This window comes from Sus scrofa, chromosome 14, assembly GCF_054392235.1.
Source record: "Sus scrofa isolate SSC_HxYL_T2T_F1_AM1 chromosome 14, Sscrofa_HxYL_maternal_Yorkshire_Landrace_v2.0, whole genome shotgun sequence".
NCBI lineage: Eukaryota > Metazoa > Chordata > Mammalia > Artiodactyla > Suidae > Sus > Sus scrofa.
Window position 1 is genome coordinate 128,501,139 of NC_139396.1, and position 21,085 is coordinate 128,522,223.

At 38.5% G+C, this 21,085-nt stretch overlaps 1 protein-coding gene and 1 pseudogene across 1 annotated transcript in view; both read left to right on the top strand.

Moving 5' to 3' along the window:
* CYP2C297 (cytochrome P450 family 2 subfamily C member 297) overlaps nt 1-10,195 on the top strand; it is a 44,523-nt gene extending 34,328 nt beyond the window's left edge. Inside the window, exons 8-9 of the mRNA XM_021074019.2 lie at nt 841-982; nt 9,651-10,195. Of these exons, the coding sequence (XP_020929678.2) occupies nt 841-982; nt 9,651-9,832 (324 nt within the window). The 3' untranslated portion in view covers nt 9,833-10,195. The remainder of the gene's footprint in view (nt 1-840; nt 983-9,650) is intronic.
* Nucleotides 10,196-20,895: 10,700 nt separating this feature from the next.
* LOC146396993 (cytochrome P450 2C19-like) overlaps nt 20,896-21,085 on the top strand; it is a 60,014-nt pseudogene continuing 59,824 nt past the window's right edge.

Consider the following 21,085-nt stretch of genomic DNA (forward strand, 5'->3'; position numbering starts at 1 on the left):
TAGAATTCATCCTTAATGAAGTGTTCCCCCACATTTTTAAATGGAGAGAAACAAATTTGCATCCCAAGATAAATACTCAGTAGTTGATAGTGTATTTATAATATTATCTACAAAGTTATTTTTCCTCCTGGGCAAATTTTCTTTTTATTGTGATAAAATACACATAACATGAAAATTTCCATTTTAGCTGTCTTAAAGTGGACAATTCACTGCAACATAGTGCCTTCACAATGTTGTGCATCCATAGCTACTCTCTAATACCAGAGCATTTTCATCCCTCCAAAAGGAAATGCCTCACGCAGTAAGCACTCATTGCCCAGTCCTCCGTCCCTCCATCCTCTGAAAACTTCTGATCTGTTTCTGTCTGTATGGATTTACCCTTTGTTATTTTTAATCAGATCAGACCTCTCCTTTCAAAAGCCCTGTAAACAGTTTCCAAACACATCTGACTTTTCAAGAGCCAACACAGGCTTCCATTTTAAACCATAATCAGCACATGAGATGTGTGTAAAACTAAAATAATGCAATAGAGCAAAGGGTGGGACAGAGAACAGTGTCCAAACATTGTGATAAATAAAAGGGGATTCGGATATCAGCACACAAGTGACTGCATACTCAGTCTTTCAAATGCTTTTGGAGGCCACTTGAGTAACCTCATTGCCACTGATGTTAAGCTCATCCCTCTTTTGCACTTGGCTTGTCTGCCTGGGATTGCCATTGCCCTTATGTAGACCTGGGACCCCTCAACTATAGATTGAAAGATTGGACTAAATGATTTGCAACATTTCTTCCAGCTCCATGACTTCTTTGTAACAAAGTTTATCTTCATTTCCATCCTAGGGCACGACTGTATTAACATCACTGACTTCTGTGCTAAATGATGACCAAGAATTCCCCAACCCAGAGGTGTTTGACCCTGGCCACTTCCTGGATGAGAGTGGCAACTTTAAGAAGAGTGACTACTTCATGCCTTTCTCAACAGGTAACGAACATTAATTGCCTTAGGCACTTTAGGGGACAAGGTACCTTTCAGGGCATGGTTGGAACTCAATGGTGCTCAGTCTGGAGCTGGTGGAATTGCTTTTTGTCCATGATCCTGAGCACCAGTCCCAATGTCATGCACTTTCCACCCCATCATCATACACTCCCAGCATCGGAAGTCTGGGAAAGTGACCCAGTTCTGCCAAAATGAAAAGGCTAGAAAACAGATGAATTGAATCCTACCTCTTCAATAGATCCCTGAGCTCCCCAAGAGCTCCTCTTAGCAAGTGAAACTCATTTAGGGTTTCCTTGCCTGACATAAGAAAGGCATATAAGTCCACAACTTTTGAGTATTTGCTGTAATGTCTCTCAGTCCCCAGGCTGAGCTCTGGGGTTACAGCTCTTCACAAGCACTGAAGGGGCAACAAACCAGTTCACATCCTAGTTAGGGAAGCAGATTAGTAAACACATCACTGTAATCCAGGAAGAGTAGTGTGGTGTGAGAGAAAAGCACAGGCTGCTCATGAGACCAGAGGGGAAACTGCCTGCTTTCTGGTCACTCGTACCATAGAGTGAGGCGTAACATAGCATAAGTAACATTCTAAACATAAAAGAGCAAAGTAAGAGAAGAGGGTGTGATGATTTTTATAGGAACAGGACATTTCCTCTAGTTTGAAAGGGTCAGGACTTGCCATCAACTGTAGTATCAAGATTCCTTGGGAGTGTGGCCGGATGTTCTGCAGTGGTCCCAGAGCACCATGATCTTCCTCCACTCATGATCCTAGGCCTTGGAAACTGGTTCTCCATGGCTACAGTGTGTGCCTCGTCTCTGGCCATAGAGTAACCTTCATGCCATTGATGGCTTTTGATGCCTGCTTTGGGTCTTGCTCAGTATGTACCAAGATGTCAAGGACTGGGCCTTCCCTTCAAAAGTGCACATTTTAGCAGAGCAGAAAAATAATTAAATGGAGAATTATGATTCACAGTGTTCCATGCTTCAGCTAAAGAATGAAGATCATTCTGAGGAAACCCAGAGAGGGCAAGATTCTATTGCCTGTGAAGATCTTAAAGAGGAAGTGACATGGGACATGGGTCCTGAAGGAAGTTTAGGAGAAGAGCACCTTAACCAAATGGAAAAGCATGAGTCATAGCTAGAAACCTCATGGTGCACTGTAAATTTATGAAGAGTGTATACGGCTAGGTGAGAGTATGGAGGGAAGACAACATGAGGGCATGGTAAGAAGATAGCCATCTGCCAGTTGAGGAGTGAGGCCTTTGAAGAAATCATAACAGCCAACACCTTCATCGTGGATGTCTAACCTCCAGAACTATGAGAAAATGAACTTCTCTTAAGAGAAACCCAATATACCACCTGAAATTAACACAACATGTGAGTCAATTATTTTCCAGTGAAATTTTTTAAAAGGGAGGCAATGGGCTGGAGATGACCCTGAGCTGTGCCAGTATTTAGAGGATGATGGTTTTTATGAATATTAAGTGTGTACATACCAACAAATGCACATTATCTTTTTCCTGTGCACATTTTTTTGGGGGTTAATCTCTGCTGGCTTGATCTGTAAGTTTCTAGAATGTGTTAAAATTTCCAGAGTACATTTTGGCCTTCTTGCTTTTCTCAGTAACAACAACAACAGCCACTACCCCCAGTATGGAGGTTCCTTAACAAACTGAAAACAGAGTCACCATATGATCTAGCAGTCCCACTCCTAGGCATATGTCTGGACAAAACTCTAATTCAAAAAGATAAATGCACTCCAGTGTTCATAGCAGGACTCTTTGCAATAGCCAAGATAAGAAAGCAACCTAAATGTCCATTAACATTGATTAAAGAAGGTGTGGCATATATACCCAATGGAATATTACCCTGCTATAAAAAGAGAATGAAATCATGCCATTTGTAGCAACATGGATGGACCTAGAACTTATCATCCTAAGTTAGTAAGCCATAAAGAGCAAGACAGATACCACATAATATCAGTTAAATGTGTAGTCTAAAATATGGTACAAATGAACATAATTGTAAAACAAAAATAGACTCATAAACATAGAATAAAAACATATGGTCACCAAAGAGAAAAGGGGGTGGGGGAGGGGTAAATTAAGGGTTTGGCATTTGCAGATACAAATGACTCTATACAAAATAGATACACAAACAGAATATTACCTACAAGGGAACCCCCATACGAATATCAGCAGATTTCTCTACAGAAACACTACAGGCCAGGAGGGAATGGCAAGAGATATTTAAAGTGCTACAAGGAACAAATATGCAACCTAGAATACTCTATCCAGCAAGAATATCATTTAAAATAGAAGGGGAAATAAAAATTTTTCCCAACAAACAAAAACTTAAAGAATACAGCAACACAAAACCCAGGTTAAAGAAATATTGAAAGGGCTTCTCTAAACCAAAAAGAAAGGAAGGAAAGGGAAGAAAAAAGAAAAGAAAAAAGAAGAAGAAGAGGAAGAAGAAGAAGAGGAAACCGCAATCAGAGAGCAGTCACTCAAATAAGCCAGCATACAGATTTAATCATGAACATGCATCAAACAAAATAAAATTAAAAATAAAAAAATAAAAAAGAGTCATCAAAACCATAAAATGTGGGCAAGGGATGTTAGGAAGTAAATAACCCTTTTTGTTTGTTTGTTTGTATGTTTCTCTGCTTAATTTTAATACAGTAATGAAGTGTTTGAACTTACAGGACCATCAGGCTAAAACACACAATTATGGGAAGGGGTTAGCATACTTAAAAAACAGGGCAACCACAAGCCAAAACCAAATATTGCATTTGCAAAAAATGAAAAAAAAATACACTCAAGCAGATAATAACAGGAGACCATCCAACCAAAAAAAAAAAAAAAAAAAAAAAAAAAAGAAAGGAAGAATGGAGAACCATAGAATCAACTGGAACATGAGGTTCAAATGGCAATAAATAATCATCTATCAATTATCACCTTAAATGTCAATGGACTGAATGCCCCAATCAAAAGACACAGGGTGGCTGAGTGGATAAAAAGGCAAAAACCTTCAATATGCTGCCTACAAGAAACTCACCTTAGGACAAAAGATACATATAGATTGAAAGTGAAAGGGTGGGGAAAAATATTTCACGCCAATAGACATGACAGAAAAGCAGGAGTCGCAATGCTCATATCAGACAAAATAGACTTTAAAACAAAAGACATAAAGAAAGACAAAGAAGGACACTATTTAACGATTAAGGGATCCATCCAAGGAGAGGATGTTACTATCATCAACATATATGCCCAAATTTAGGAGCACCCAGATACATACAACAAATATTAACAGACATAAAGGGAGATATTGATGAGAATACAATCATAGTAGGAGACCTAAATACCCCCCTCACATCAATGGACAGATCCTCTAGACAGAAAACCAATAAAGCAACAGAGATCCTAATGGAAACAATAGAAAAGTTAGACTTCATTGATATCTTCAGGACACTACATCCAAAAAAAGCAGAATACACATTCTTCTCAAATGCTCATGGAACATTCTCAAGAATCGACCACATATTGGAACACAAAGCAAATCTCAATAAATTTAGGAGCATAGAAATTATCTCAAGTATCTTCTCTGACCACAATGCCATGAAATTAGAAATCAACCACGGGAAAAGGAAAGAGAAAAAACCCTACTACATGGAGACTCAACAACATGCTACTAAAAAACCAATGGGTCAATGAGGAAATCAAGAAGGAAATTAAAAACTACCTGGAAACAAATGATAATGAAGACACAACCTCTCAAAATCTATGGGATGCTGTGAAAGCATTGCTCAGAGGGAAATTTATAGCAATCCAGGCCTTTCTCAAAAAAGAAGAAAGATCCCAAATTGACAACTTAACCCTCCACCTAAACGAATTAGAAAAAGAAGAACAAAAAAGACCTAAAGTCAGCAGAAGGAAGGAAATTATAAAGACCAAAGAAGAAATCAATAAAATAGAGACTCAAAAAACAATAGAGAAAATTAATAAAACCAAGAGCTGGTTCTTTGAAAAGGTGAACAAAATTGACAAACCCCTGGCCAGACTCACTCAAAAGAGGAGAGAAAGAACCCAAATCACCAAAATTATACATGAAAAAGGAGAAATCACAATGGATACAGCAGAAATACAAAAAACCATAAGAGAATACTATGAACAACTGTATGGCAACAAGTTTGACAATCTGGAAGAAATGGACAATTTTCTAGAATCTTACAGCCTGCCAAAACTGAATCAAGCAGAAACAGACCAACTGAACAGACCGATCACTAGAAATGAAATTGAAGAGGTCATAAAATCACTCCCTACAAATAAAAGTCCAGGACCAGATGGCTTCACAGGTGAATTCTATCAAACATATAAAGAGGAATTGGTGCCCATCCTCCTTAAGCTCTTTCAAAAGGTTGAAGAAGAAGGAATACTCCCAAAGACATTCTATGAGGCCACCATCACCCTCATTCCAAAACCAGGCAGAGATACCACCAAAAAAGAAAACTATCGCCCAATATCATTGATGAATATAGATGCAAAAATTCTCAACAAAATCTTAGCCAACCGAATCCAACAACATACCAAAAAAATGATACACCATGACCAGGTTGGGTTCATCCCAGGTTCACAAGGATGGTTCAACATATGCAAATCAATCAGCATCATACACCACATTAACAAAAAAAAAAATCAAAAATCATATGATCATCTCAATAGATGCAGAAAAAGCATTTGACAAAGTCCAACATCCATTCATGATCAAGACCCTCACCAAAGTGGGTATAGAGGGAACATTCCTGAACATAAACAAAGCCATTTATGATAAACCCACAGCAAATATAATCCTCAATGGGGAAAAACTGAAAGCCTTCTCACTCAAATCTGGAACAAGACAGGGATGCCCACTCTCACCACTGCTCTTCAACATAGTTTTGGAAGTCCTAGCCACAGCAATTAGACAAACCAAAGAAATAAAAGGCATCCATATAGGAAGAGAAGAGATCAAACTGTCACTGTATGCAGATGACATGATACTATACCTAGATAACCCTAAGGACTCAACCCCAAAACTAACTGAACTGATTAATAAATTCAGCAAAGTAGCAGGATATAAGATTAACATTCAGAAGTCAGTTGCATTTCTTTGTATACCAGCAATGAAACATTAGAAAAGGAATACAAAAATACGATACCTTTTAAAATTTCACCCCATAAAATCAAATACCTCGGAATACACCTGACCAAGGAGGTAATGGACTTACATGCTGAGAACTATAAAACTTTAATCAAAGAAATCAAAGAAGATGTAAAGAAATGGAAAGATATTCCATGTTCCTGGATTGGGAAAATCAATATTGTAAAAATGGCCATACTACCCAAAGCAATCTACAGATTCAATGCAATCCCTATCCAATTACCCATGACATTTTTCACAGCACTAGAACAAACAATCCAAACATTTATATGGAACCACAAAAGACCCAGAATCGCCAAAGCAATCCTGAGAAACAAAAACCAAGCAGGAGGCATCACTCTCCCAGACTTCAAGAAATACTACAAAGCCACAGTCATCAAAACAGTGTGCTACTGGTATCAAAACAGACAGACAGACCAATGGAACAGAAGAGAGAATCTGGAAATAAACCCTGACACCTATGGTCAATTAATCTTTGACAAGGGAGGTAGAACATCAAATGGGAAAAAGAAAGTCTATTCAGCAAGCATTGCTGGGAAACCTGGACAGCAACATGCAAAGCAATGAAACTAGAACACACCCTCACACCATGCACAAAAATAAACTCCAAATGGCTGAAAGACTTAAATATATGACAGGACACCATCAAACTCCTAGAAGAAAACACAGGCAAAACACTCTCTGACATCAACATCATGAATATTTTCTCAGGTCAGTCTCCCAAAGCAATAGAAATAAGAGCAAAAATAAACCCATGGGACCTCATCAAACGGAAAAGCTTTTGCACAGCAATGGAAACCCAAAAGAAAACAAAAAGACAACTTACAGAATGGGAGAAAACAGTTTCAAATGATGCAACTGACAAGGGCTTAATCTCCAGAATATATAAGCAACTTATACAACCAAACAGCCAAAAAGCCAATCAATCAATGGAAAAATGGGCAAAAGACCTGAATAGACATTTCTCCAAAGAAGATATACAGATGGCCAACAAACACATGAAAAAATGCTCAACATCGCTGAGTATAAGAGAAATGCAAATCAAAACTTCCATGAGATACCACCTCACACCAGTCAGAATGGCCATCATTCATAAATCGACAAATAACAAGAGCTGGAGGGGGTGTGGAGAAAAGGGAACCCTCCTGCACTGTTGGTGGGAATGTAAACTGGTACAGCCACTATGGAGAACAGTTTGGAGATCCCTTAGAAATCTATACATAGAACTTCCATATGACCCTGCAATCCCACTCTTGGGCATCTATCCAGACAAAGCTCACTTAAAAGAGACACATGCACCCGCATGTTCATTGCAGCACTATTCACAATAGCCAGGACATGGAAACAACCTAAATGTCCATCGACAGATGATTGGATTCGGAAGAGGTGGTATATATACACAATGGAATACTACTCAGCCATAAAAAAGAATGACATAATGCCATTTGCAGCACCATGGATGGAACTAGAGAATCTCATACTGAGTGAAATGAGCCAGAAAGACAAAGACAAATACTATATGATATCACTTATAACTGGAATCGAATATCCAGCACAAATGAACATCTCCTCAGAAAAGAAAGTCATGGACTTGGAGAAGAGACTTGTGGTTGCCTGATGAAGGGGGAGGGAGTGGGAGGGATTGGGAGCTTGGGCTTATCAGACACAACCTAGAATAGATTTACAAGGAGATCCTGCTGAATAGCATTGAGAACTATGTCTAGATACTCATGTATTAACAGAAGAAAGGGTGGGGGAAAAACTGTAATTGCAATGTATACATGTAAGGATAACCTGACCCCCTTGCTGTACAGTGGGAAAATTAAAAAAAAAAATAAACCAATGGGACCTCATCAAACTGAAAAGCTTTTGCACAGCAAAGGAAACCCAAAAGAAAACAAAAAGACAACTTACAGGACAGGAAAAAATAGTTTCAAATGATGCAACCGACAAGGGCTTAATCTCTAGAATATATAAGCAACTTATACAACTCAACAGCAACAAAACCAATCAATCAATGGAAAAATGGGCAAAAGACCTGAATAGACATTTCTCCAAAGAAGATATACAGATGGCCAACAAACACATGAAAAAATGCTCAACATCGCTGAGTATAAGAGAAATGCAAATCAAAACTACCATGAGATACCACCTCACACCAGTCAGAATGGCCATCATTCATAAATCGACAAATAACAAGAGCTGGAGGGGGTGTGGAGAAAAGGGAACCCTCCTGCACTGTTGGTGGGAATGTAAACTGGTACAGCCACTATGGAGAACAGTTTGGAGATCCCTTAGAAATCTATACATAGAACTTCCATATGACCCCGCAATCCCACTCTTGGGCATCTATCCGGACAAAGCTCTACTTAAAAGAGACACGTGCACCCGCATGTTCATTGCAGCACTATTCACAATAGGACATGGAAACAACCCAAATGTCCATCGACAGATGATTGGATTCAGAAGAGGTGGTATATATACACAATGGAATACTACTCAGCCATAAAAAAGAATGACATAATGCCATTTGCAGCAACATGGAAGGAGCTAGATAATCTCATACTGAGTGAAATGAGCCAGAAAGACAAAGACAAATACCATATGATATCACTTATAACTGGAATCGAATATCCAGCACAAATGAACATCTCCTCAGAATAGAAAATCATGGACTTGGAGAAGAGACTTGTGGTTGCCTGATGGGAGGGGGAGGGAGTGGGAGGGATCGGGAGCTTGGGCTTATCAGACACAACTTAGAATAGATTTACAAGGAGATCCTGCTGAATAGCATTGAGAACTATGTCTAGATACTCATGTATTAACAGAAGAAAGGGTGGGGGAAAAACTGTAATTGTAATGTATACATGTAAGGATAACCTGACCCCCTTGCTGTACAGTGGGAAAATAAAAAAATATTATAAAAAAACAAAATAGATACACAGTGTAGTCCTACTGTATAGCACAGGGAACTATATTCAATATCCTATAATAAACCATAATGGAAAGAACTATGAAAAAGAATACATATTTTGTTTATAAACTCAATCACTTTGCTGTTTACCAGGAATTAACACCACTTTGTAAATCAAATGTACCTTAATTTTTTAAATGCCTGGATATGGCTAGCCCTGGGAGTAGGTCATACAGTAGCACAGCACTGAAGAATGGAAGAAATAATATGGAACATTTGACTGGGAACAAAGTATGGAGGGCCAGTTCAATCCATTTGGACCTCATCTCATGAAACAGGTGGGAGAAAGACATTTACTATTTTACAGTGGGAGAGTGACACATTTAGCCATGTGCTTTTGAAAGTATATCCAACCTCTGTCTCTCTAACCATCCTTCCAACCTCTCCTATTCAGTTATTTGTAAAATAGTTATCCCATATTTTCTGTGAGAGTTGTAAACAATATTCTGGGGTCAAATTGCCTATGTATGTTATTTTCAGGAAAACGAATTTGTGTGGGAGAAGGCCTGGCCCGCATGGAGCTATTTTTATTCCTGACTAGCATTTTACAGAAATTTACCCTGGAACCTGTGGTTGACCTAAAGGACATCGACACCACCCCCATTTTAAGTGGGTTCAGCCACATGCCACCCTCATACCAGCTCCGCTTCATTCCTGTATAATGAAGAGCAGACCCTGCAGCTGCTGCGATGCTGTTCTCTGTAACTCGTCCTCTTCTAGGCTTCGTTCACCTCTTTTTCATTACCAGGGATGCTCTCTCTGACCTCCCATCTCGTATCTCCACATTCCCTCAATATCCAGCGAATATCCAACCTCCATTAAAAATTTCCCAAGTTTTACTGCACAAATGTATGTGCTATCTTTATACTCTGTAACACTCAGATTGGCTATCACATGTGTTCATTGTTACCTGATATTGAGTTAGTGTTGTGTTATCAGTGTGAAACAGTAGAGTGATTGATATAAGCCAGTATGTAGCTGTTTGTCCTCTGCATTTCTAAATAAAAAGCATCACACTTTGCTGAGCCAGTCTCAGACTTTCCTTCTTTTGTATGTAATGCAGGTAAGAAATGAAAGAAAATAGAGTCGGAAGAGGCCTTTCTTGTCTTCATAGTGATAAGAACAGAGAAGGAGCAAGGGGAAGAGGGCAGAAAAACTCTTTTTGCTGAGTGTCATCTAGAGTTACTTGAGGTTTGGGTTGGAAAATGAGAGGAATTGTGTCTAAGAGCAGCCCTACCCTGTAGAGAAATGGTAAGAAGATCAGCATTAGGGAGGAATGAAGAGAAAGAGTTAGAATTCATTCCTCTTGTTTGTGTCAACACGAAAGATGTGAAATATTCTCATTACTTTGTGTTTCAAACTTACAGGCAAATGTTAATGTATACTTTTGTACTTATAATCATGTGTTCTAAGTGTTATTCTTTTCTCTCTAAACAAGAACAAAATCCTGGGAAGATGTTAGCAGATTCTGTTTTTCTTTCTACATCCCATCACCTTGCTTTCTTCTTAACATCGGTGTGTTGGCAGTTATGATACTTTGGGATCCTGAAGGCTTTAGTCTCATGACATCTCTGAAGTACAGAGAACTGGGAGATAAAGGGTATGTTTGGGATTTATCCCTGAAACCCAATAGAAATGAGAAGTATAAATTCCTATTGCATATGTGTTATTTTCTTGATTTGGAAAGTTTGTTACAGTTATATAGGAGATTTCGCTTCCTTAAAGAAAAGATCTACTAAAATAATTCAGGTCTTTGGAATCAGGTCAACAATTTACCTTCAGAGGTTCAAAATAAAATAATTCTTTGTACATACTACCTTGTTTTCTTTCTGACACTTATATTTGTTTAAAATCGGTGTGAAGCCAACTATTGGCTCATATCCAAAATAAGTTAGTTGTTCCCATATGAAGACTCAGTATTGCCAGTGGACATCTGAGAAGTGCTCAGCAACATTAAGGGTCATGGAAATGCAAGTTAAAATTTTAATGAGATATTCTTATGAGCCATCAGAATGGTTAAAATGAAAAAAATTTATACTAAGTATAGCCAAGAAAGCAAAGCACCTGGCCTTCTTGAGTAAAACTGTAAATGGGTTCAACCATTTGGACAATTCTTTGGCATTCTTTACTGGAAGTCAATGCATGTGTGTCTAGCAGTTCTACTTCTAAGTATGTACTTAAGAGAAATGCAATACATTGGGATATGAAGAAAACATGTATTGGAAGGTATGTAACAGACCAATCAAATGATCACCACACAGGAAGAAAATGAAATGTCCATAACAGTACAATGAAAGAAAAATCATGGAATTCTTTTTCATGACCTGTATCTTGGTTATACAGGTATATTCTCTTTGTGTTAGTGTGTTGACCTGCACATTTAGAACATGTGTCTTTTCCTCTCTGTGTATAATGCTTCAATGGAGAAGATTATTTAAAAACAAAGAGATCTCTGGAAGAAATATTTGAACAGTAATTTCAGAGAGTTTCCCACAATTAATATCAGGCACTATGCCACAGATTCAAAATATCCCAAAGTCTACATGTAGGCACATCATAGTCAAATGCAGAATATACAGACAAAGGAAATGAAAGCAGCCAGAGGAAGAAAACATCTTACGTACAGGGGAACAGAATAAAAATTATGTTGGAATTATCTTCAAAATGAAGGCAGAAAGAGAGCAGAGTGAGATATTTGAGGTATTTAAAGGAAAAAACTCTCAGCAAGTTTGATTTATGTATCCCATGAAATTATCTGTAAAAGTGAAGGAGAGGGAGTTCCTGTCATGGCTTAGCAGTGATGTACCCAACTAGTATCCATGAGGGTGTGGGTTCCATCCCTGGCCTCACTCAGTGGGTTAAAGATGTGGCCTTGCTGCAGCTGTTGTGTAGGTTGTAGATGTGGCTCGGATCCCGAGTTACTCTGGCTGTGATGTAGGGCAGCAGCTGCATCTCCAATTTGACCCCTAGCCTGGGAATTTCTTTATGCCTGTGAGGCCCTAAAAAGTAAATAAATAAATAAATAAATAAATAAATAAATAAATAAATAAATAAATAAAAAGTGAAGGAGAGGAGTTCCCTGCTGACCTAGCAGTTAAAGACTCAGCCTCATCAGAGTTGTGGCCTGGGTTTGATCCCTGGCCTGGGAACTTCTGCAGGCCATAGGAGTGGCTACAAAAGTGAAGAGAAATAAGGACTCTTGGAGTTCCCATTGCAGCTCAGTGGAAACGAATTTGACTGGTATCTTTAAGGATGCAGGTTCAATCCTTGGCCATACTTAGTGGGTTAAGGATCCAGCATTACCCTGAGCTGTGTTGTATGTTGCAGATGAGGCTCAGATCTAGCATTTCTATGGTTGTGGTGTAGGCTGGCAGCTACAGCTTGGATTCCACCCCTAGCCTGGTAACCTCCATATGCCACAGGTGTGGCCCTAAAAATGACAGAAAGGAAAAAGCAAGAAAGAAGGACTCTTAGACAAATCAAACTGAGAGGATTTGTTTCCAATACTTGACTGGCAGAAATATCAAAATGAAGTTTTCTTCAGAGAGAGGAGAAATAATACAATTAAAAAACTCTAATTCACATTAACAAAGAGCATTCCAGAAGAAATAATGGAAGATGGAAGGTAACATAAGACTTTCATTTTTATTATTAATTCATCTAGCAGAATAGTTTATTTGTGATAATAATAGCAATAATGTGTCTAGTGATTATAGACTGTGGATAAATGAAATAAGTGAGGGCAGATATATCCATGATGCTAGAGAATATATTCCCGTAGTATATAGTATGTTAAATAGAAGTGGAGATAGACTTTTTTTTTTTTTTTTTTTTTTTTTTGCACTCACGGCACATGGAGGTTCCCAGGCTAGGGGTCCCATCAGAGCTACAGCTGCTGAAATATATCACAGCTCACAGCATCGCCAGATCCTTAACCCACTGAGTGAGGCCAGGGATTGAACCCACAACCTCATGGTTCCTAGTTGGAGTTGTTTCCACTGCACCACAATATCTACTCCCTGAAATAAACATTCTTGTCCCATTCCTGATTTTAGCAGAAAATCTTTCAGCTTTTCACCATTGTATATGACATTAACTGTGGGTTTGTCATGCATGGTCTTTATTATGTTGAGATATATTCTCTCCTTCTCATCTTTGATGAGACTTTTTATCATGAATGGATATTGAAATTTATCAACTGTTTTTCTCATTAATTGAGATGATCATGTGATTTTTATTTTTCCTTTTGTTAATGTGGTATATCATAATAATTGATTTCTAGACATTAAACCATCCTTACATCCTTGGAACAAATAGTCCTCCCTCACCCCCCTCCCCTGATCATGGTACATGTTGCTTCCTGTGTAGTGTAAAATTAAGTTTGCTAATACCTTGTTGAGGATTTTTTCATCAATATTCATTAGAGATACTGGGCTGCGAGTTTCTTTTTGGTAGTGTTTTTGTCTGGTTTCAGTATCACCATAATGGTGGCCTTGTGGGATGAATTTTGGAGTGTTCCATCCTCTTCAACTTTTTGGGAAGGATAGGTGTTAGGTCTTCTTTATATATTTGATAGAATTCCCCTATATAGCTTATGTTTGCTGGGATTTCTTTAAATGACAAATTGTGTTTCACTACTAGTGACCCATCTATTCACATTATCTATTTCTTCGTGATTCAGTCTGTGAAAATTGTATGTTTCCAGAAATGGATCCATTTCTTTTTAGGTTGTCCAGTTGGTTGGCATTAACTGCTTGTAGTATTCTCTAAAAAATTACCTGGAAAGTCCCCAGATATTAGAGACAAAACAACACACTTCTACATCAACCTAGGTCAAAGGGGAATCTCAAGAGAATTAAAAGATATTTTTGAACTAAATTAAATGAAAATCCAACTTATCAAAGTTTATGAGATAGAATGAAAGGAGTGCTTAGAGGGAAATGTAGAGATTGCATTCATATATTAGAAAAGAAAGACGATTTAAGATCAATAATGTAAAATGTCCACCTTAGGGAATTAGAGAAAGAGGAGGAAAATTATATAAAATTCCACAGAAGAAGGAAACCAAATATCAGCAGACACCTATGGAATTGAAAATAAGAAATCAATAGATCCTTGTGCTGTATGGTAGGACCTCTGCCAACCCCAAACTCCCTGTCCATCCCACTCCTTACTCTGTTCCCCTTGGCAACCACACGTTTGTTCTTTATGTCTGTGAGTCAGTTTCTGTTTTGTAGATGGGATCATTTGTGTCATATTTTTGATTACACATATAAGTGGTATCATGTGGTATTTGTCTTTCTGTTTCTGACTGACTTCACTTAGTATGAGAATCTCTAGTGGCATCCAGGTTGCTGCAAATGGCATTATATCCACACAGTACCACAGTGGGCTTCATGCTAAAATACAGAGTGTACTCAGGGCCATAGACTTACAAATTTTTTTTATTCTAGTTAATTTTCAGTGTTCTGTCAATTTCTGCTGTACAGCAAAGTGACCCAGTTATACATATGTATACATTCTTTTTCTCACATTATCCTGCAACATGTTCCATCATGAGTGATTAGATATAGTGCCCTGTGCTATACAGCAGGGGAACTCATTGCCTATCCATTCCAGATGCAATAGTTTGCATCTACCAATTCCAAACTCCCACTCCATCCCACTACTTACCCCCTCCCCCTGACCACCACACATCTCTTCTCCATGTCTGTAAGTTTCTTTTCTGTAGATAGGTTCATTTGTGCTATATATTCTATTCCAGATATATGATATCAAATGGCATTTGTCTTTCTCTTCTTGACTGACTTCACTCAGTATGAGAGTCTCTAATTCCATTCATGTCGCTACAAATGGCATTATTTTGTTCTTTTTTATGGCTGAGTGGTATTCCATTGTGAATATGTACCACATCTTCTTCATCCATTTATCTCTCAGTGGACATTTAGATTGTTTCCATGTCTTGGCTCTTGTGAATAGTGATGCAATGAATATGGGGGTACATGTATACTTTTTTTTTTTTTTTTTTACTTTTTAGTGTCACACCTGAGGCATATGAAATTCCCAGGCTGAGTACCACATGGGAACTACAGCTGCCAACCAACACCACAGCCGCAGTAACATGGGATCTGAGCTGCATCTGCAACCTACTCCACAGCTTACTGCAGCGCTGGATCCTTAAACCACTGAGAAAGGCCATGGATTGAAACCACATCTTCATGCATCCTAGTCAGGTTCATTAACCACTGAGGCACAAAGGCAACTCCTGCAGGTATGTTTTTGAAAGAAAGTTTTGTCTGGATAAATACCCAGAAGTAGGATTTCTGGGTCATATGGTAGTTCTATATTTAGTTTTCTGAAGCATGTCCATACTGTTTTCCATAGTGGTTGTACCCATCTACATTCCTACCAGCAGTATAGGAGGGTTCCCTTTTCACCATACTGTCTCCAGCCTTTGTTATTTGTATACCTGTTAATGATGGCCATTCTGATCAGTGTGAGGTGGTACCTTTTTGTAGTTTTGATGTGCATTTGTCTAATAATTAGTGATTTTGAGCATCTCTTCATGTATCTATTGGCCATCCATATGTGTTCTTTGGAGAAATGTCTAGGTCTTCTGCCCATTTTTGAAAGGGATGGTTTGGGTTTTTTTTGTGCTGAGTTGTATGAGTTGTTTGGAGATTAGGCCCTTGATGGTTGCATCATTTCATAAAGCAGGTTTCATAAAATATGTTCATAAAGTAAAACATTTATTTATACAATTAAGGTTTATAGTTGCCTTATTCATAAATTTATGCCCAAACTTGGGAACAACCAAGGTGTCCATCAATTGGCGAGTGTATAAACAAACTATGATACATCAATAGAATAGAATATTATTTCTTGTTAAAAAGGAGTGAGGAATCAAGTCATGAAAACACACAGTGGAATCTTAAGCACATTACTGAGTGAAAGAAACCAATTTGAATGCTATGTATTGTCTAATTCTAGGTCTATAACATTCGGGAAAGGGCAAGATTATGGAGATAATGTAAGATCAGTGATTCCCAGGGTCCTGGGAAGGAGGGATGGATTGATGGGCCATGGAGCATTTTTAGGGCAGTGAAAATATCCTGTATGATACTTTAATGGTGGGTACAGGTCATTCTTCTTTCATCAAAATCCAAAGAATATACAAAGAGTGTAATCTTTGACTTTGGTGTATGTCATATGATATGTCATACGTATGGTACTTGTCAATGTTGTATCATTGATGATAAGAAATGTACCACACTGGTGAGGGTTGTTGATGTTGGGATAGGCTGGGTGTGTGGGGAGGGAGTGTGTGAAAACTATGTACTTTTTGTCTAGATATATCTTGATGTTAAAACTGCTCTAAAAAATAAATTCTATTACTTAGGAAGAAAACCCAGAACCTGCAATTCCAGCCAGCCTGAAGTTTGCATTACTCTGTAGAGGAGAGCTTAATATTTATGTTGTTCATTTAGACAGCAACAGAAATGCCATTTGTTATGAGATGCCATTGAACTGGAAGTTGAAAAACTGGGATTCCACTACAAGGCTTTTTACTAAGGCAGCGAGGGCATTCTGTCTCCCTGTCACTAATTGCTCATTAGAAGAAAGAAGGATTAGACTAAGTGATTTCAGAGATACCCTCAGTAACTGTTTTTGACTCTTTCATTTTAGAAATAGTGATGGCTTCGACAGATGGAATGTGGAGCAGAGCAGGGACATTCATTTCTGTAGGAATAAAATGGTTGCTCTGAAGAAAGTGACTATGTGTATTTCATCTAAAATAACCTAGTGCAGTTGTTTTAGAGTTTAGAGCTGTGTAAGTTAGGCAGCCAAGTATTGTTTCTCTTTGTTCTAATAGAGGTTACACCAAATCTTGGACTCACTCAAGTTTAAAGTTTACAAAACTAAAATTTTATGGCCCCCATTTTAATCACATAGTGGAGTAATTATTAACTACATTGATACATCTTGTAACATCATTGACTAGAGAGAATCACGAAATATTGCACACATTCTGTAAGTGTTGACCCTAATGACCTGAATTTTGTGTGGAGGGAAGCTCATGTGATTCATGAGATGGAAGATCCATTGTAAGGTGTACTACTTGAAGATACTGTGTCCCACACCCACGTACTGACTCTCCAAGGCTCATTTCCTCATCCACAAAGTGGAAGTAATTTTACCTTAGGCAAAGGTAATTGAGAGAATCAAAAGAGTTATTATGGTGTGAAAATTGTTTTCCATTGGGAATAAAGCATGAGGAATAAAACATTTGGTGACTAGGTCCTGACAAATCTATTTTTTCCTTACTAGAACAATTTGGAAATAACTACTGTAATCAATTTAGAACAAATACGATATCTTTTAGAGCACATGTTTGTAAAGTACTGTCAGTAATCTAGTAATGTTTTGTTATTCCAGTGATATTTAGGTCCTCATGACCACTACATATCATCTCCGGTTTGGGTCTGCTTCTTGTGGTGGTTCTGTGCTATGGGTCTGTTTAATGAAGTCCCTGCTGCCTAACCTCCACTGAATCCACACCTTTTGTTCTCTGTAAAATCTCCCTTCCTTGCTGTTGATGAGAAGTTGAAATCCCATGGAGTAATCACAGTTTGACATACAAAAATGGAGACTAGAAGCCACCAAAGATCTGGTCTTGAACATATCTCTGCACCACTGAGAACTTGAATTTTCTTTGAAATGCGCTAGACCCAAGGATGGGACCAGCCTTATTCAGAACAACACCCACTAGCTGCAATCTTATGGTCTTAGGTCTCCATTGTAGCTATGCAACTATTTCTGACCCCAACCAATACTTCCTTAACAGGAGCTCTTACTTGCCAGATCTAAGATGTTCTTGATAATCAATGTATGTTGTTTTGTGTCTTGCCTTTATAAGCCTATCCCATTTCATAGTCTAGTGGAACATGAGTGTTCCTGTTTTCTTTTTTAAAGTTTAAAATTGTATTGGTGTATAATTGCCTTACAATGTTGTGTTAGGTTCAGGTGTACAGCAATGTGAATCAGTTATACATGTATCCACTCTTTTTTAGATTCTTTTCCCATACAAGTTATTATAGAATATTGAGGAGATTTCCCTGTTCTACACAGCAGGCCCTTGTTACTTATCTATTTTATATATAGTAGTGTGTATATGTTAATCCCAACCTCCTACTGTCTGCCTCGAGGCCCCTAGATTTCCTCTTTGGTAGCCGTTAGTTTGGTAAATGTTTCTTGAATCTATATCTGGCATGCTAGAGTCCTGACTCCAAGTCAACACCTCTTAGTTTCAATCAGGTCTCCATTTTCTAAAATTTTGATGAACATGGTGTGTACTTTACCTCATCATTTCTGATGAAGACAGACTCCAAAAGGCAACAGAAGGCCTTGTGTCTGGAGGCAGTTGGGAGGCCTGAGGCATAATTTCTCAAGCCCTGCCCATGCAATGCTTGAGATTTCCTTTTCCCTCAGTTACCTGAACAAATTTTGCCTCTTTGGTGATGAAGAGGGTAGAATCACTACTTTTCACTTCTTCTCTTGAGAATCTGTGACCCTGTGTTCCTTTGAGTCCAGGCAGGGATGCTGTTTTCTATTATGATTTTGCAAACAGTCAGTCAGGTGTACTATTCAGAGTAATATTTTGAGAGACTTGGTTTTGTATTTCTGAAATTGTTTTGGGGGCAGCTGTGGCGTCAGTGAATGTGTTACAATGAGCATCAGAAGATCTCAGTTTAAATTGAAGTTTTGTTATTTATGAGCCAGGGGACAATGAACAGCTCTTCCATTCACTCAGAGTCCCCTTCCCCCCATTTGAAAACTGCAAAATCACATTCTCCATCTTCCAGTGTTATTGTTGTGGGGGTAGATGTGGCATTTCAAGGTCAAAGCCATGTTCATTTACTTAGGTAATTATTTTATATATGTTTGATTTTTCAAAATTTGTGAATGCTGTTAGTGTTAACCAAGAGCTTTGAGATTGGAGATCTGGTTGAAATTGATGGGTGCTTATTTGGAGTTTTTTAGGACTGCAGGCCAGGAGACACATATCCAAGAAATTAGACTGTGTTCTTCAGGAGTACAAAATGCGGAAATTTATTTATTTCTAGCCTCAAGGGTAGATAATAGTTTTGTCAAGGATTAGGATTGGGAATAACAAGAAGTAAGGATTCTTTATTTTATTTTATTTTATTTTATTTTCCCACTGTACAGCAAGGGGATCAAGTTATCCTAAGTAAGGATTCTTGATAGGTAAGGATTGGTTGGGGTTTGACATGGTTGCATCGTTGTGAGGGTGGAGGGAACTTTGAAAATAGAAGATTGCAGCTAGCCTTCCTAGCATATATTGCTTTTGTTTTTCCTTTTTTGGCTGCCCCATGGCATATGGAGTTCCCAGGCCAGGGGTCAGATCCAAGCTGCATTTGCAGCAACAGTGGATCCTTAACCCACTGTGCCAGGCTGGGAACGAGCCTGCATCCCAGCATTCCAGGAACACTGCTGACCCCACTGTGCCATAGTGGCAACGCCTAGCATATACTGGTTTGAGAGCAGCTAGTGGGAGTCCTTGAATTTGACACAGTTCAGATTTAAAGTTCTCAGTGATGCAGGAACATGTCTGAAACCATATCTACAGTGACTTATCTGGCTTCATGTTGGATGCCTGAACCATAGTTATTTATTTTTATTTTAAAATTCTATTAAATACGTCATCATTAACTATTCTATATATAGGGACATGTCATGCTAGTACAGTACCTTAAAATCTTTTAAAATCTTACATTTTCAAGGACAACGTGTCCTGGTGTTAGATACGGCATTACAAAATCAACATTAAAAACAAAAATAAAAAAGGCATAGAATACACCAATTGTCCTCAGAATCATAACTTCCCAGCTGGTCATTGATTTGAGTCCAGTGTTATGAGCCCTTTTCGGCATCAAAGTATTTACCTCAGTGGTTCATAATCCTGACTGCACAATGGAGTCCCTACCCTTTAAAAAGAAAAATGATCAATACCTGGACCAAACCCAGGACAATGGCACCAGAATTTCCAGAGTGGTAACTGTGTTGTGGAAACCACACAAAGTGTGGCAGTGGAAGGAGACAAATGGCACTCAGATATATGGAAAAGCAAGGTTTATTCAGCACCAGTGTGGGCTCAGAGGAGTCACCTCCAGTACCTGAGTACCAGGTCTTTGTTCTCCAGCAACTTTTATTCATTACAAGGTCTTGATTTTCCCATGTAAGCATCCTGGACCTCCCCCTTCCCCAAGCAGACAGCGTTCATCCCTAAGAAACTGAGCAAGCAAGGTAACAGAAGCGGAATTGATAAGCAATGCTGGGTACACAATTAGCAGGGCTGCTGGCTAGGACATAGGGCACACAGTTGCTACATTATTACAAGAAGGGTGGTATGAAGTGAGCATAACTGGAAAGACTTGCAGCTGCATTTTTAGTCAAGGTGAAGTTGTTCCTTAGTTAAAACTCTTATTTCAACTGGACACAGAGAAAAGAGACCTAAAGGACAGTTTATTTTTATTTTTATCAGTGGGGCAAAATTGACTCAGAATAGAGTACAAAGTGGATATAACTGATTGGTTTGTTTCAATCAGGGGGACGAAAGGTGATAGAGCAGGGACCATTTAAAAGCTTTAGACTATTATAAAAGTTACATTTCAGGCTCACAGCTGTCTGTTTAAGAGAAAGCATCATGGGTCTGGTTGTGGTCCTGGTACTCTGTCTCTCCTGTCTTCTTCTCCCCCCACTCTGGAAACAGAGCTCTGGGAAGGGAAAGCTTCTGCCTGGCCCCACTCCTCTCCCAATTCTCAGAAATAGTCTAGAATTAGACATTAAGAACATTGGCAAGTCCTTAACCAATGTAACTAAGTTTTGAGCTCCTT